Source organism: Myotis brandtii, unplaced genomic scaffold (genome assembly GCF_000412655.1).
Source record: "Myotis brandtii unplaced genomic scaffold, ASM41265v1 scaffold1270, whole genome shotgun sequence".
Classification (NCBI taxonomy): domain Eukaryota; kingdom Metazoa; phylum Chordata; class Mammalia; order Chiroptera; family Vespertilionidae; genus Myotis; species Myotis brandtii.
In genome coordinates this window covers 562920-576350 of record NW_005354465.1, presented here as the reverse complement: position 1 = coordinate 576350, position 13431 = coordinate 562920, and the positions used below count along the sequence as shown (strand labels likewise).

The window sequence follows — 13431 nt, the reverse complement described above, 5'->3', positions numbered from 1 at the left end:
CCAAACCAGCATTATATGAAATGCTGAAAGGTATTCTTTAAGAATAGGAAGAAGAAAAAGGTAAAGATAAAAATTATGAACAGCAAATACATATCTATCAACAAGTGAATCTAAAAATCAAGTGAATAAAAAATCTGATGAACAGAGTAAACTGGTGAATATAATAGAACCAGGGGCATGGAAAGGGAGTGGACTGACAATTCTTGGGGGGAAAGGGGTGTGGTGGTACAGGAAGAGACTGGACAAAAATTGTACACTTATGGATGAGGACAGTGGGAGGGGTAAGGGCAGAGGGTGGGGTAGAAACTGGGTAGAGGAGAGCTATGGGGGGAAAAAAGAGGAACAACTGTAATAATCTGAACAATAAAGATTTAATTTAAAAAAAAAAAAGCTGTGGCACATTTATACCATGGAATACTAGTACTATGCAGCAGTAAAAAAGAATTTCTTACCCTTTGAGACAGCATGAAGGAACCTGGAGAGTATCATGCTAAGTGAAATAAGTCAGTCAGAGAAAGACAAGTATCACATGATCTCATTCATATGTGGAATCTAATTAACAAAATAAACTGATGAATGGAAGTGGATCCAGAGACATGGAAGCATCTATACTAATAAAGGGTAATATGCTCATTAGACCGGACGTCTTCTGGACGTCCTTCCGGACAAAGCCACGGTGGCAGGCGCTGAGGCAGAGGCAGTTAGGGGCGATCAGGCGAGCAGGGGAGCTGTTAGGGGGCGATCAGGCCGGCAGGCAGAGGCAGTTAGGGGATGATCAGGCCAGGGATGATCAGGCCGGCAGGGGAGGGCAGTTAGGGGCAATCAGGCCAGCAGGGGAGGCAGTTAGGGGATGATCAGGCCGACAGGCAGAGGTGGTTAGGGGGCGATCAGGCCAGCAGGCAGAGGCAGTCAGGGGCGATCAGGCAGGCGAGCGGTTAGGAGCCAGCAGTCCTGGATTGCGAGAGGGATGTCTGACCGCCGGTTTAGGCCCAATCCCACAGGGCAGTCGGACATCCCCTGAGGGGTCCCAGATTGAAGAGGGTGCAGGCCAGGCTGAGGAACCCCCACCCCCCACTCCCATGCACAAATTTCATGCACCAGGCCTCTAGTAGAACATAATGCGGAATCTCGGAAGGTGGGAGAGGGTGGGTAGGAGTGAGGTAATCAACTAAAGACCTTGTATGCATATATGCAAAACCCATGAACTCAGACAATAGAGTGGTGAAGGCATGGGGTGAGGGGCAAGGGTGGGCTGAATAGGAATAATGGGGGGGACACATATGTAATACTTTCAACAATAAAGATTAAAAAAAAAAATGCTTCAGCACAGAAGACACCAGATCAAAATGAAAAAAGAACTCACTGTATGGCAGAATATATTTGCCAATTATACATTTGATAAGGGGTTAATTTCCAAAATATATAAAGTACTCATACAACTCAACAAATGGAAGACAAGCAACCCAATTAAAATATGGGCATAAGACCTGAATAGATACTTTTCCAAAGAGGACACAGAAATGGCCAAGAGACATGAAAAAATGCTCAATGTCACTAATCATCAGAGAGATGCAAATTAAAATGACAGCGAGGTGCCACCTCACACCTGTCAGAATGGCTATCATCAATAAATCAACAAACAACAAGTGCTGGTGAGGAAGTGGAGAAAAAGGAACCCAAGTACACTGTTGATGGGAATGCAGACTGGTACAGTTACTATGGAAAAGATGTGGAGTATCCTCAAAAAATTAAAAATGGAACTGCCATTTGACCTAGTTATCCCAGCTCTAGGAATATATCCTAAGAAGCCAGAATCACCAATCAGAAAGAATATATGCACCTCTATGTTCATAGCAGCATTATTCTCAATAGCAAAGATCTGGAAACAGCCCAAATGCCCATCAGTAGATGAATGAATTTAAAAACTGTGGTACATTTACACAATAGATACTATGCAGCTGTAAAAAGAAACTCTTACCATTTGCAACAGCATGGAGAGACCTGGAAAGTATTATGCTAAGTGAAATAAGCCAGTCAAAGAAAGATAAGTATCACATGATCTCACTTATATGAGGAATCTAATGAACAAAACAAACTGATGAACGGTGGCGTGACTCAGTGGTTGAGTGTCCACTTATGAACCAGGAGGTCAAGATTCGATTCCCAGTCAGGGCATATGCCCGGGTTGCAGGCTCAGTCCCCAGTGTGGGATGTGCAGAAGGCAGCCGATCAATGATCCTCTCTCATCATTGACGTTTCTATCTCTCCCTCTCCCTTCCTCTCTGAAATCAATAAAAATATATATTTAAAAAAAAAAAAGATCAAGAGGCATTGAAGCATGCAACAGACTGACATATTTCAGAGGAAAGGGGGGTGGAGGTGGGAACAGATTAACCAATGAACTTATATGCTTATATGCATAGCCTATGGACAGACAATAGTGTGGGGAAGGCCTGGGGAGGGGATGAGAGCAGGGTGGAGGGAGTCAATGGGGGAAATAAGTGGGGACATCTGTAATGCTTTCAACAATAAATTAAATTAAAAAGAAAAGAGCCCCTCAAAAAGACTTTATATCTGTGTTGAAGAGTGAGATCATTGTGTAATTTCAAATGTTAGCACAAAATGTATTGACATAAAGTGTCTTCCTATGATCTTTTAACAACTATAATAATTATAAATAATATCAATATTCCTCCTCATTCCTAGATTCAATTATTTATGCTTCTCCTTCCCCTGAACAGTCTCAAATAAATTTATCAATTTTACTAGGCTTTTCAAATTACCATTTATAACTTTTGTTGGTCATCTCTACAGTATCTTTGATTTCTAGTTCATGATTGTGCATGTGATGCATAGTCTTATTTCCTGACCAGGGTTGATGCTATATAGAGGTGTCAAATTATGTCTTCATTTTTTTAAAAATCCTCACCTAAGGACATACTTGGAGGGAGAGAGGGAGAGAGAAACATCGATAGGTTGCCTTCTGTATGTTCCCCGACTGGGGATTAAACCTGCAACCCAGCCCTGGCTGGTGTCGCTCAGTAGATGGAGTGTCAGCCTACTCACCGAAGGGTCTCAGGTTCAATTCCTGATCATGAGCACGTACCTGGTTTGCATGTTGGATCCTGGGTGCATGCAGGAGGCACCAATCTATGTTTCTTTCTCACATCAATGTATCTCTCTCTCTCTCTCTCCCCCTTCCTCTCCCTTCCACTCTCTCTCAAAATCAATGGAAAAAATATGCTTTGGTTAGAATTAACACAACAATAACAAAAAAACCCGCAACCCAGGCCTGTGCCCTGACCAGGACTCGAATTGGCAACCTTTGGGTGCACTGGGTGACGCTCAACCAATTGAGCCACTCCAGCGGGACTCAAATTGTATCTTTATAAATACAATCACAATAGTTCTTATCATGAACAAATCCTCCAAAAAGCTCTATTAAATAAACATGCCCAATCAACAAATATCTACCCATGAATTTTAGAAAAGAAATAATCCAAAAACAGAAGGATACAGAAAAAAAACCTGCAAAAGCAATTGTTGCTCCAAACCCATCTATCATCTACCACTTTATCTGGCCAAATTTTACTGTCCACCATTAGCAATGGTATTTTCAGTAATAAGTCTTCTCCTAAGAAATTCTATAAATCCCTGACACACTGGTGGGGGTGTGGTGGGGGGTTGACAGGGGGCTGGGGAAGAAACTAGACTTATCAGGGAGATCACTTCATAAGTTATATAAATGCCTAACTACTATGCTGTACACCTAAAACTAATATAATATTGAATGTTGACTATAATTTTTAAAAATTTTTAATAAAAGGAAATCCATGCCCTGACAGGTTTGGCTCATTGGATAGAGCATCAGCCTGCGGACTGAAAGGTCCCAGGTTCGATTCCAGTCAAGGGCATGTACCTTGGTTGCGGGCACATCCCCAGTCGGGGGTGTGCAGGAGGCAGCTGATCGATGTTTCTCTCTCATCGATGTTTCTAACTCTCTATCCCTCTCCCTTCCTCTCTGTAAAAAATCAATAAAATATATTTTTTTTAAAAATAAATAAGTAAAATAAAAAGAAATCCATGACATACTGAGATTTGAGTGTGGATTTGTGCTGACTTACATAGCCTGATTACAACCTATTCCTCAGAGTGCAGGAAGGAAACAAAATCAAATGTCTTATTATCAATGAGATTTATAAGTGAGAGTCTTTGGAAATGTAAGGACAAGCTAGTAGTCTCATGTGTAGGACAGCAGGCTTTTTCGTTATTCTTCATCAGCACTTTGATGTCATCTTTATATGCATGCTAACCCAAACTTTAAAAATACATCTCTGATAAGAATGGACACTTACCACTTCCCTCATCTGCACCATTCTGAGCAGCTTCCCAAACTACTGGTTTTGTCCCACACCCATCTATAGATGGAGAATCTGAATAGTCTGCGGGATTAAATGTCCTGGGTTTGAAATAAAGAATAAAGGCAATGAAGCAATCACCAAAGTCACAAAATTAACTGTACATCATCTTCCGCAAAAGAAGCCCTTTCCCTTCTAAGAGATGCTATGAAACTTCACCCTCCTTCTCCTATTTAACTATAGCTCATTCCTCTTGACATTAGGATTCAGATTTTCTGAAAAGCAGAGTTGCCTAGGGATCTTCCATACACTCTTATAAGATACCCCTATTTCCCTAAGTTGCTGTCCTCTGCATCCTCTAAAGCAGGTGTGGAGGCATAATCATTCTAGGCAGCATGAGGGCTTTATGGAAAGCCCCCTGAAAACTAACCCCGGACTTTAAACAGGCAACAAGTCTTTTCTTCCCAAGTCAGAATCCAAGTTTGACTTTGATCCTTTTACAGCAGTTGTATATGATCCTTTTTGTATAGAAACATTTGATAAAAAATATTTTTAAAAAGAAACAAAAATGTTTTGTTCAGTACCACTTTTTTGTTGTTGTTGTTCATTAAAATCCTAAACACCCATGACTCAGAGGTCTAGTAACTAGAGCCAAATTAAATACTATCTCTAAAATCTTCACAATAGATTTTTTTTCCCCCAGCTTAATTGTAGTATCAACTTTTTAAAAAAATCACGAAGGAATAAGTTTGAAAGTACACAGTAAAATCCACAAGACAGTTTAAAGCTACTGTGCTGGGCATAGGTGTTTAAGTGTTTTCATCCTTCCTTTGTCTACAGGGAGCTGAGGAAGAAAAAAGATGGCAAGAGGTACCACCTGAAGAAGTGACCCCAAACAGTGCTGCCCTGAAGCTATGGAGAGAAAAAGGGCTTTTCCTGGAACCAATTCCCTTCCTTTCTTGATTGTAATCTGCATCTGGATTCTGTAAAATGCTTTAAAACTTTTTTTCTTTCTTTTTATTTTATTTTTTTCTAAAAATCAAGGGGGAGCTAAAGTTTTAGAAGCAGGAAAAAGTAAAAGAACAATAAGAAATAATGAAAAAACTACTAATTATACCATTTATTTACTAACAGTATGGTCACCATTACAATTCAGGAAAAAACTATTACTTTTACATAAATAAACATCGCATTTACTTACCATTCAAAGACAATTGCTGGCTTTACCAACATAACCATTATGTAGTGGTTTACAGCTAGGGGTGATTGTGCCCCTCCCTCCCAGGGAGCATGTGGCAATGTCTGGAGACATTTTTGAATATCATAACTTGAGAAGGAGTGCTACAGGCATCTAGTAGGGAAAGGCCAGGGATGTTGCTAAACATCCTACATTGTAAAAGACACCCAACCACCTCAACAAACTATTATCCAATCCAAAATGTCAACAGAGTCAAGGCTAGAAACTCTGCTCTAAGGTCCAATGCAATACAATTTTATTTGTACTATTTTACTTTTTTACTACTTTCTCTTAAGTATAAAAAAAACACCTGACTTATCAGAATAAACTGGGCATAGAGAAAGAAAACCCTTAAAATAACAACTAGAGAACTACAAAAATAGGATGGCTACACTTACCCCATGCCTTGGGTTGAGAATCTTCCTGCCCCTCTCCCTCTGCCACGTCCAAATCCTTTAAAAAAATTATAGTGTAAAATAATACTTATGTCCTACACAATTGCAATTTGACCAACTTCATCCTATTATGCACCTACTCAATATTGTCACTGTTCCTAACAACACCATCATTCCCTCTGGTACACCCAATCTGCTGGTCTCTACTGACACAACTACCTACAAAGTTATTGATTTCAAAGGATAGAAAAAATTTTATCTGCTTGTATACTATTTGTGATATGTAGCAGCTTAATATGGGCAGGCTATATTAAAAAATATTCTGGGTCTTTTAAAACCACCTAGTGCAGCCCTAGCCGGTTTGGCTCAGTGAATAGCATCGGCCTATGGACCAAAGGGTCCCAAGTTCGATTCCGGTTAGGGGCACATACCTCAGTTGCAGGCTCCTCCCCATCCAGGGCCCTGGTGGGGTTCAAGCAGGAGGCAACCAATCAATGTGCTTCTCTCACATAGATGTTTCTCTCTGTCTTTCCCTCTCTCTTCCACTCTCTCTAAAAATCAATGGAAAAATATCCTTGGGTGAGGATTAAAAAAAAAACTATAACAAAAGAAATAATTCACCCCTTTATGTAAAAAATAGATGTCAATGGATCTATGCTTTGTATTAATCTTCCAAATGTTGTCAACTGTTTTTAAGTAAATAAATAAATAAAATAAAACAACCTAGTGTAAACAAAATGACATTTTAAAGCCTCTACTATAAAATGAAATGAGAAGCAAAGAAGAAACTGCTAAGTAAGCTGAAGGTACTGTAAATTAAACACCATTTTTAATACTAGGACTTTAACCAATAACCAAAGTGCCAGCAAGCAAGACAGCTAGCAAGAAGAAAAAGTTTCATTCCACAACTCTGCAGTCTTTCTTGATCAAAATCCTAAACTGTGGATTAAAGACCTAAAGAGCTAAAACTATACAACTCTAAGAAGAAAATATAACTTCAGAACATTGAGTTAATGATTTCTTGGGTATGACACCAAGGCATAGGCAAGGAAGAAAAAAATACTTTAGATTTGTGCATCAAATTCACTATCAACAAAAAATAAATAAATACATATTTGAAAGACAATATCAATAGAGTACAAAAGCAACCTGTAGAATATCTGCACATCATATATTTGAAAAGGAGTAATATCGAGAATATATGAAGAACATCTACAATTCAACAACAAAATGAACAACCCAATTCAAAAATGGGCAAAGAACTTGAATATTTCTCCAGAGAAGATATACCAATGGTCAAAAGGCATATGAACAGATTCGCAACATCACTAATCATCGTAGGGAAACCTGATAACAGAGAGAAAAAGAATAGAATATAATAAGAGTTTGCAAGGATGTAGAGAAATTGAAACTCTTGCGCACTGTTTGGTAAGGAATAGAAAATGGTGCAGTCACTATGGAAAACAGTATGGCAGTTCCCTCAAAATTTAAAAATAGAATTACCACATGGTCCTGCAATTCCACATGTGGCTATATACCCAAGAGAATTTGAAAGTAGGGTTTTAACAAGATAGTTGAACACCAAAAGGCAGAAGCAACCAAAGGGTCCATCAGTAGATAAATGGATAAGCAAAATGTGGTATGTACATAAAGTGGAATTATTATTCAACTTTAAAAAGAAGGAAATTGTGACACATGTTACCACATAGATGAACCTTGAGGACATTGAGCTAAGTGAAACAGGCCAGTTAGAAAAGGACAAATATTTTGATTCTACGTATATGAGGACATAAGAATAGTCAAATTCAGAGAAAGGTGGTTGCCAGGAGCCATATTAGCTATGTTAATATAACTAAAAAGTATATTAAACATGTATAGTTAACTTATCCAAAAGTTCAAATTAAACTATTAAAAAATATGGTCTTGACAAAAATCTACCCTATTCCCAGAGATGGAAAAATAGAGGGAAATGCCCTAAAAAGTGGAAGAAACCTAATAATGCATACCATCAGTTACTGTCTATTTATAACACCGTCAAAGAGCAGAGGTTAAAAAAAGAAAAAACACCTTGCCATATATCCATACAATGAAATGTTAGTTAGCCATATAAAGGAATGAAATACTGATACATGCTACAACATTGATGAACCTTTAAAACATTAAGCTACGTGAAAGAAGCCAGTCACAAAAAAACCCACAAGATTCTATTTATATGTTATGTTCAGAATAGGCAATTCTGTACAGAAATAAAGTTGATTACTGGTTGTTTACTGTTGGGATGGGATGAGGAAGGTAGAGGAACTGGGAATTGATAAAAGGTACAAAGTTTCTTTGGGAGGTGATAAAAATATTCTTAAATTGAGTATAGTGAAGTTACACAATTTTATGAATATACTAAAAATCATTGAATTGTATAATTTACATGGGTGAATTGCATGGTATATAAATTATATCTCAAGAATATTCTATTTTTCGCTATAATGAACACTATTACCAAGGAAGAAAGCAAAAGAAAAAACACAATTGCTTTTGATAAGTGGGTTCATGTGTACCCATAACAAAAGAGAATTCATTTCAATGGCATGCAGGCGGCAAATTGCACTAACAATGGTGACTAGTAAATATTAGCAAAATTGTAAAAAGGGATTCTGCTAAGAAATCATTAAATGATATCTAAAATACTTAAGCCAGAAAGCAAGCTGTGCCTAAAAGAGGAGAAAGGATTTTATAAAAGAAATATGTACCTAAGGTGAAAAAATTTTTAAGTCCTACAAATCTCCTGAAAAAAATCAGTATCAACTACATGGATATGGTTAATACTTGCACCCAAGTATTAACTATAAACAAGCCAAATGTCTTACGTAGATTTTTTTTTTAAATCAAATCCTAATTTTAATAAGATAACAAAACTGTCCTTTTCTATTCCACTGACTAATGATGCTACCAGTAAGATTGTTTGGTGTGTATATACCATTTCCCTACACTGTTATCTGGTACAAATAGCTATTTTCACCTAATAGCTCAGAATAAAGTCCCAGGGTCTTTTAATAGAGAAAAACAAGATTTAAAAAGAGCATCTTAGCCTGGCCGGCGTGGCTAAGTGGTTGAGCATAGACCCATGAACCAGGAGGTCACGATTTGATTCACGTTCAGGGCACTTGCCTGGGCTGCAGGCTCGTTCCCCAGTAGGGGGCATGCAGGAAGCAGCCAATTGATGATTATCTCATCATTGATATTTCTTGTTTTAAAAACAAACAAACTTAATTTTGTATATTTTTATTGATTTTTTAGAGAGGAAGAGAGAGGGATAGAGCGTTAGAAACATCACACCAATCAGCTGCCTCCTGCATGCCCCCAACTGGGGATAGAGCCCGCAACCAAGGTATATGCCCTTGACCAAAATTGAACCTGGGACCCTTCAGTCCACAGGCAGACACTCTACCACTGAGCCAAACTGGTTAGGGCTCATCATTAATGTTTCTACCTTTCTTACTCTCCCTTCCTCTCACTGAAATCAATAAAAACATATTAAAATAATAATAATTAATTAATTAAAAAGATCATCTTAAAAAATGAACCAATGTAATTATAAATGCTACACCTTTTCTCCTAATTTTCTCTAGGGATTCTGTACTATATCTATGTTAAATGGCTGCTCAAGATTTTAGTTGTTTAATGTATTTTTGTTGTTAATTCTCACCTAAGGATATTTTTTTCCCATTGATTTTTTTTTTTTTAAGAGAATGGAAGGGAGGGGGAGAGAAAAACATCCACGTGAGAGAATCAAGTCTGCAACTGAGGCACATGCCCTTGACTGGAATCGAACCCGAGACCCTTCACTCTGTGGGTCAACACTCTAGCCAAACTGGCTAGAGCTGTTTAACGTCTTTTATACCGAAAGCTAGAATAGGAAAGCTGCTCATTTCTCTTGAAAAAAATCAAAAATCAGAGAATAGTCAACCACCTCTAGTGGAGGCAGATCCTAGTTGCAGACATGCCCTCTGGTGCCGAACAGTAACAGCAACTATAACGTAAAGAGAAGCAAGAAAGGAGAATGTTCCTCATCCAAGAAGGTAGAAAGCAATTCCCTCCCCTCGTCCCCAGAAGACTGTAAAAAGGGCTTTGATAATAGCCAAATGTGCCAGAAAGTACATGAATTTGAACTCATCACTACACACTCTGGCCTATAACTAGTTCTAAGTTCTTTGTATTGACAAAAGATCCCAAGCCCTGGCAGAGTAGCTCTGTTGGCTAGAGTGTGTCCCGATATGCCAAGGTTGCAGGTTCGATCCCTGGTCAGAGTACATGTAAGAAGCAATCAATTAATGCACAAGTAAATGAAACAACAAAATAAATGTTTCTCTCCCGCCCCCACTTCCTCTTTCTCTCTGTCACTCAAATAAATTTAAAAAAATTTTTAAGTTCCCCAATATTCAGGGTTGGTTCAATGATTAATATGGTTGCTATGAGTTGTCCCCATGCCCAGAAACCTGTTCGACCCACTACAAAGCAGGGCATCCCTCGGGCTTGTGTAGCTTAGAGACCTGGGAGTCAGGCAAACTGTGCCTATCTGTCCCTGAGTCGGGGTATTATATTCTCAGAGAAATAGGAATACACTTTCCCCAATCCTAAAGCAGCTTAAATTAGACAAATGACAGCAGCAAAACACCCCTGGAATTCAGTGAGGAAGAAAACTTAGAATCTACCCTTATATCCCATATATTAGCTTTAACTTAGCAAAGAAGTCTGATTATAAATGTGTCAAAATAATTGTTTCAGGAAATTCACAAGTTATAATACTAGTGAATGAAAGTCTGATTAAAAAAAAAAAGTAATATTTACAAAGTCTCCAAGTACTGCCCACCAAAAAATACAAGTGGGGCATAGTAACTTTACATAGGAGAAACTTGGCAAAAAGCACCTACCTAAATAAAAGTTAACATCACTAGTAATGGGATAAACCTCTATCATTATATCATGTTACAGTTATCATCCCTTTGTGGTACCTGCCCAAAATAGATGAAACTTATCAAGAAGAAACTTCTGATTGGTATTGAAGAACACTCTACAAGAGTCCATATGCTTCAAAAGCATCAAGACCATGAAAGACAAAGACTTTTCCAGATTGATGAACTGTTCCAGATTGAAGGACACCAAAGAGACATGGGAACTAAATACAATGTGTGATCTGCCCTAGCTGGTTTGGCTTAGTGGATAGAGCATCAGCCTGCGGACTGAAGAGTCCCGGATCCCCAGGTAGGGGGGCGTGCAGGAGGCAGCCAATCAATGATTATCTCTCATTAATGACGTTTCTATCTCGCTCTCCCTCTCCCTTCCTCTCTGAAATCAATAAAAATATATTAAATGAATGAATGAATGAATGAATGAATGCAGTGTGTGATCCTGGATTAGATCCTGAACCAAAATATTTTCATTTTGCTATAAAAACATTAGCAAGATAACTGAAAATTTCTGAATAAGGCCTATAGATTGCATCAGTAAAAATTTTCTGACTTTTACCATTTTAAGATAGCTCTATAGGAGACTATCTTTTTTTCCTTAGGAGACACACACTAAAATATTAAGGGGTATATAAAATGGCATTATGTCTGGAATTTATATTCAAAGGTTTCAGGAAAAAAACAATATGCACATACAGAGAGAAAATAATAAAAGCAAATGTAAAATACTGAAATTTGGGGAATCTAGATGAACATTATGCAAAATTGTATTTTTTATTTCAAAATAAAATGTTAAAACCACACTCTGAGCACTTACCTGCATATTTCATATTCAAATAATTTTTTATTCTGTGAAAAAATCCAAGTTGTTTTCCATGTTTGCATTAGCTGTTCCTTTCTCACAGAATGTTCCTACCCAGATTTTCACATAGCTTTCTTCCTCCTCAGCTTAAATCCCACCTCCTCAGAGACCTCCCCAGGCCACTTAAACTAAAGGGTGACAGTTGTAAGACAACTATTGACAGTAAATCACATCACCAATCATTTTCTTAAATAAATTGAGAAGTGCTTTTACTTGTCTCTCCTCCTTCCCTAACCAGGACGTAAAGGAGTATGTCATATTCACAGCAATATCTTCAAAAATACAATAGGTAAATATTTGTTGTTGCTACTAACATGTAACCCAAATTCCATAAATGTGGAATTTTTTCATGGATTAAACTCTTATATTTGGAGGCACAATAATCACTATTCAATTCCAGGAAATAGCCTAGCTATTCAGTTACTGATTTTTGAACACTGCATTTTGTCAAATACTTTTTGTACCAGGACCCAAGATGCCACTGCAGAGGATTCAGAAATTAAAAGTAGAATGCTAGCACATAGTTGGTAATCAATAATCACATTTCAATTATATTATACAGCTGCATTCATATATTAGTTTTAAAAGTAGATATATTAATTTGGGTTGCTTAATATAAAACAAGTGGCATAAGTAAGGTAAAGGAGTGGAAAAGGTTAGGGCAGTGGTCGGCAAACTGCGGCTCGCGAGCCACATGCGGCTCTTTGGCCCCTTGAGTGTGGCTCTTCCACAAAATACCGACTTCTGCGCATGGGCCATGAAGTTTCAATCGCACTGTACATGCGCACCCGCACGTGGTATTTTGTGGAAGAGCCACACTCAAGGGCCAAAGAGCCGCATGTGGCTCGTGAGCCGCAGTTTGCCGACCACTGGGTTAGGAAGTAATTATTGTTGCCTTTTCCACAGCATTATTTTTCTTCCGTCCAGAAAGAAACCACCTGCCTGCAACCTCAAGTAGTATTCACTACCTTACCTGACTCAATCTCATTTAAGACAAGACATAAACAACACACACATCCTGCAAGCCAGCACCAATAAATAAGATAAAGAAATTTATATGAATAAAAAGAGTAGGGGAGTGACCTGACTATAACTTCTCACTTATTTATATAACTTAAAAATAACTATCATGTAATCTAACCTTTAAGATGAGAGTGTCATTTCTAATACATAAACACATTCTGGTATAGCAAAGAAAATCAGATGGCCCATATGAAAAGTATTGTAGTATCTTTTTATAAATAAAGCACATTCAATACAAAGTTAAATAAAAGGGCCAATAAAAATGAGTCTCTCTAAATTTTATATTATTTTGTAATTCCTAAATATGCCAAGACCAAAAAATAAAGAGGTGGTTTACTTTTAAAACAATATATACTGGAAAATACAAAAAAAAAAAATGATGAAAGAAGATAGGAAATAAGGGCCTATGTCATATCAAGTCTAAAATACCTGAAAGCAAAATGCCTGAAAATTTTTTAAATATACTGATGTAGACTACAAAACATATCACCTATACACTATCTATTATATAAAAAGCCTGTGGTCGTCACACCATCATGCCATAACGACTGATCACAGGAGGCTGCGTGCTCGGGGTGGGCGGGGCAGGGCTGGG

At 37.9% G+C, this 13431-nt stretch overlaps 1 protein-coding gene across 8 annotated transcripts in view; it reads right to left on the bottom strand.

Annotated features, from left to right (window-relative positions):
* Positions 1-13431, bottom strand: part of UBAP2 (ubiquitin associated protein 2) — a 117279-nt gene that overhangs the window by 45068 nt on the left and 58780 nt on the right. For 6 of the 8 annotated variants that reach the window (XM_014534238.1, XM_014534235.1, XM_014534236.1 and 3 more), the window contains 2 exons: positions 5994-6048; positions 4356-4459 (listed from right to left, as the gene is read on the bottom strand). The exons of the other annotated variants lie outside the window; for them this stretch is intronic. In XM_014534238.1, the coding sequence (XP_014389724.1) occupies positions 4356-4459; positions 5994-6048 (159 nt within the window). The remainder of the gene's footprint in view (positions 1-4355; positions 4460-5993; positions 6049-13431) is intronic. 8 annotated transcript variants of the gene reach the window in all.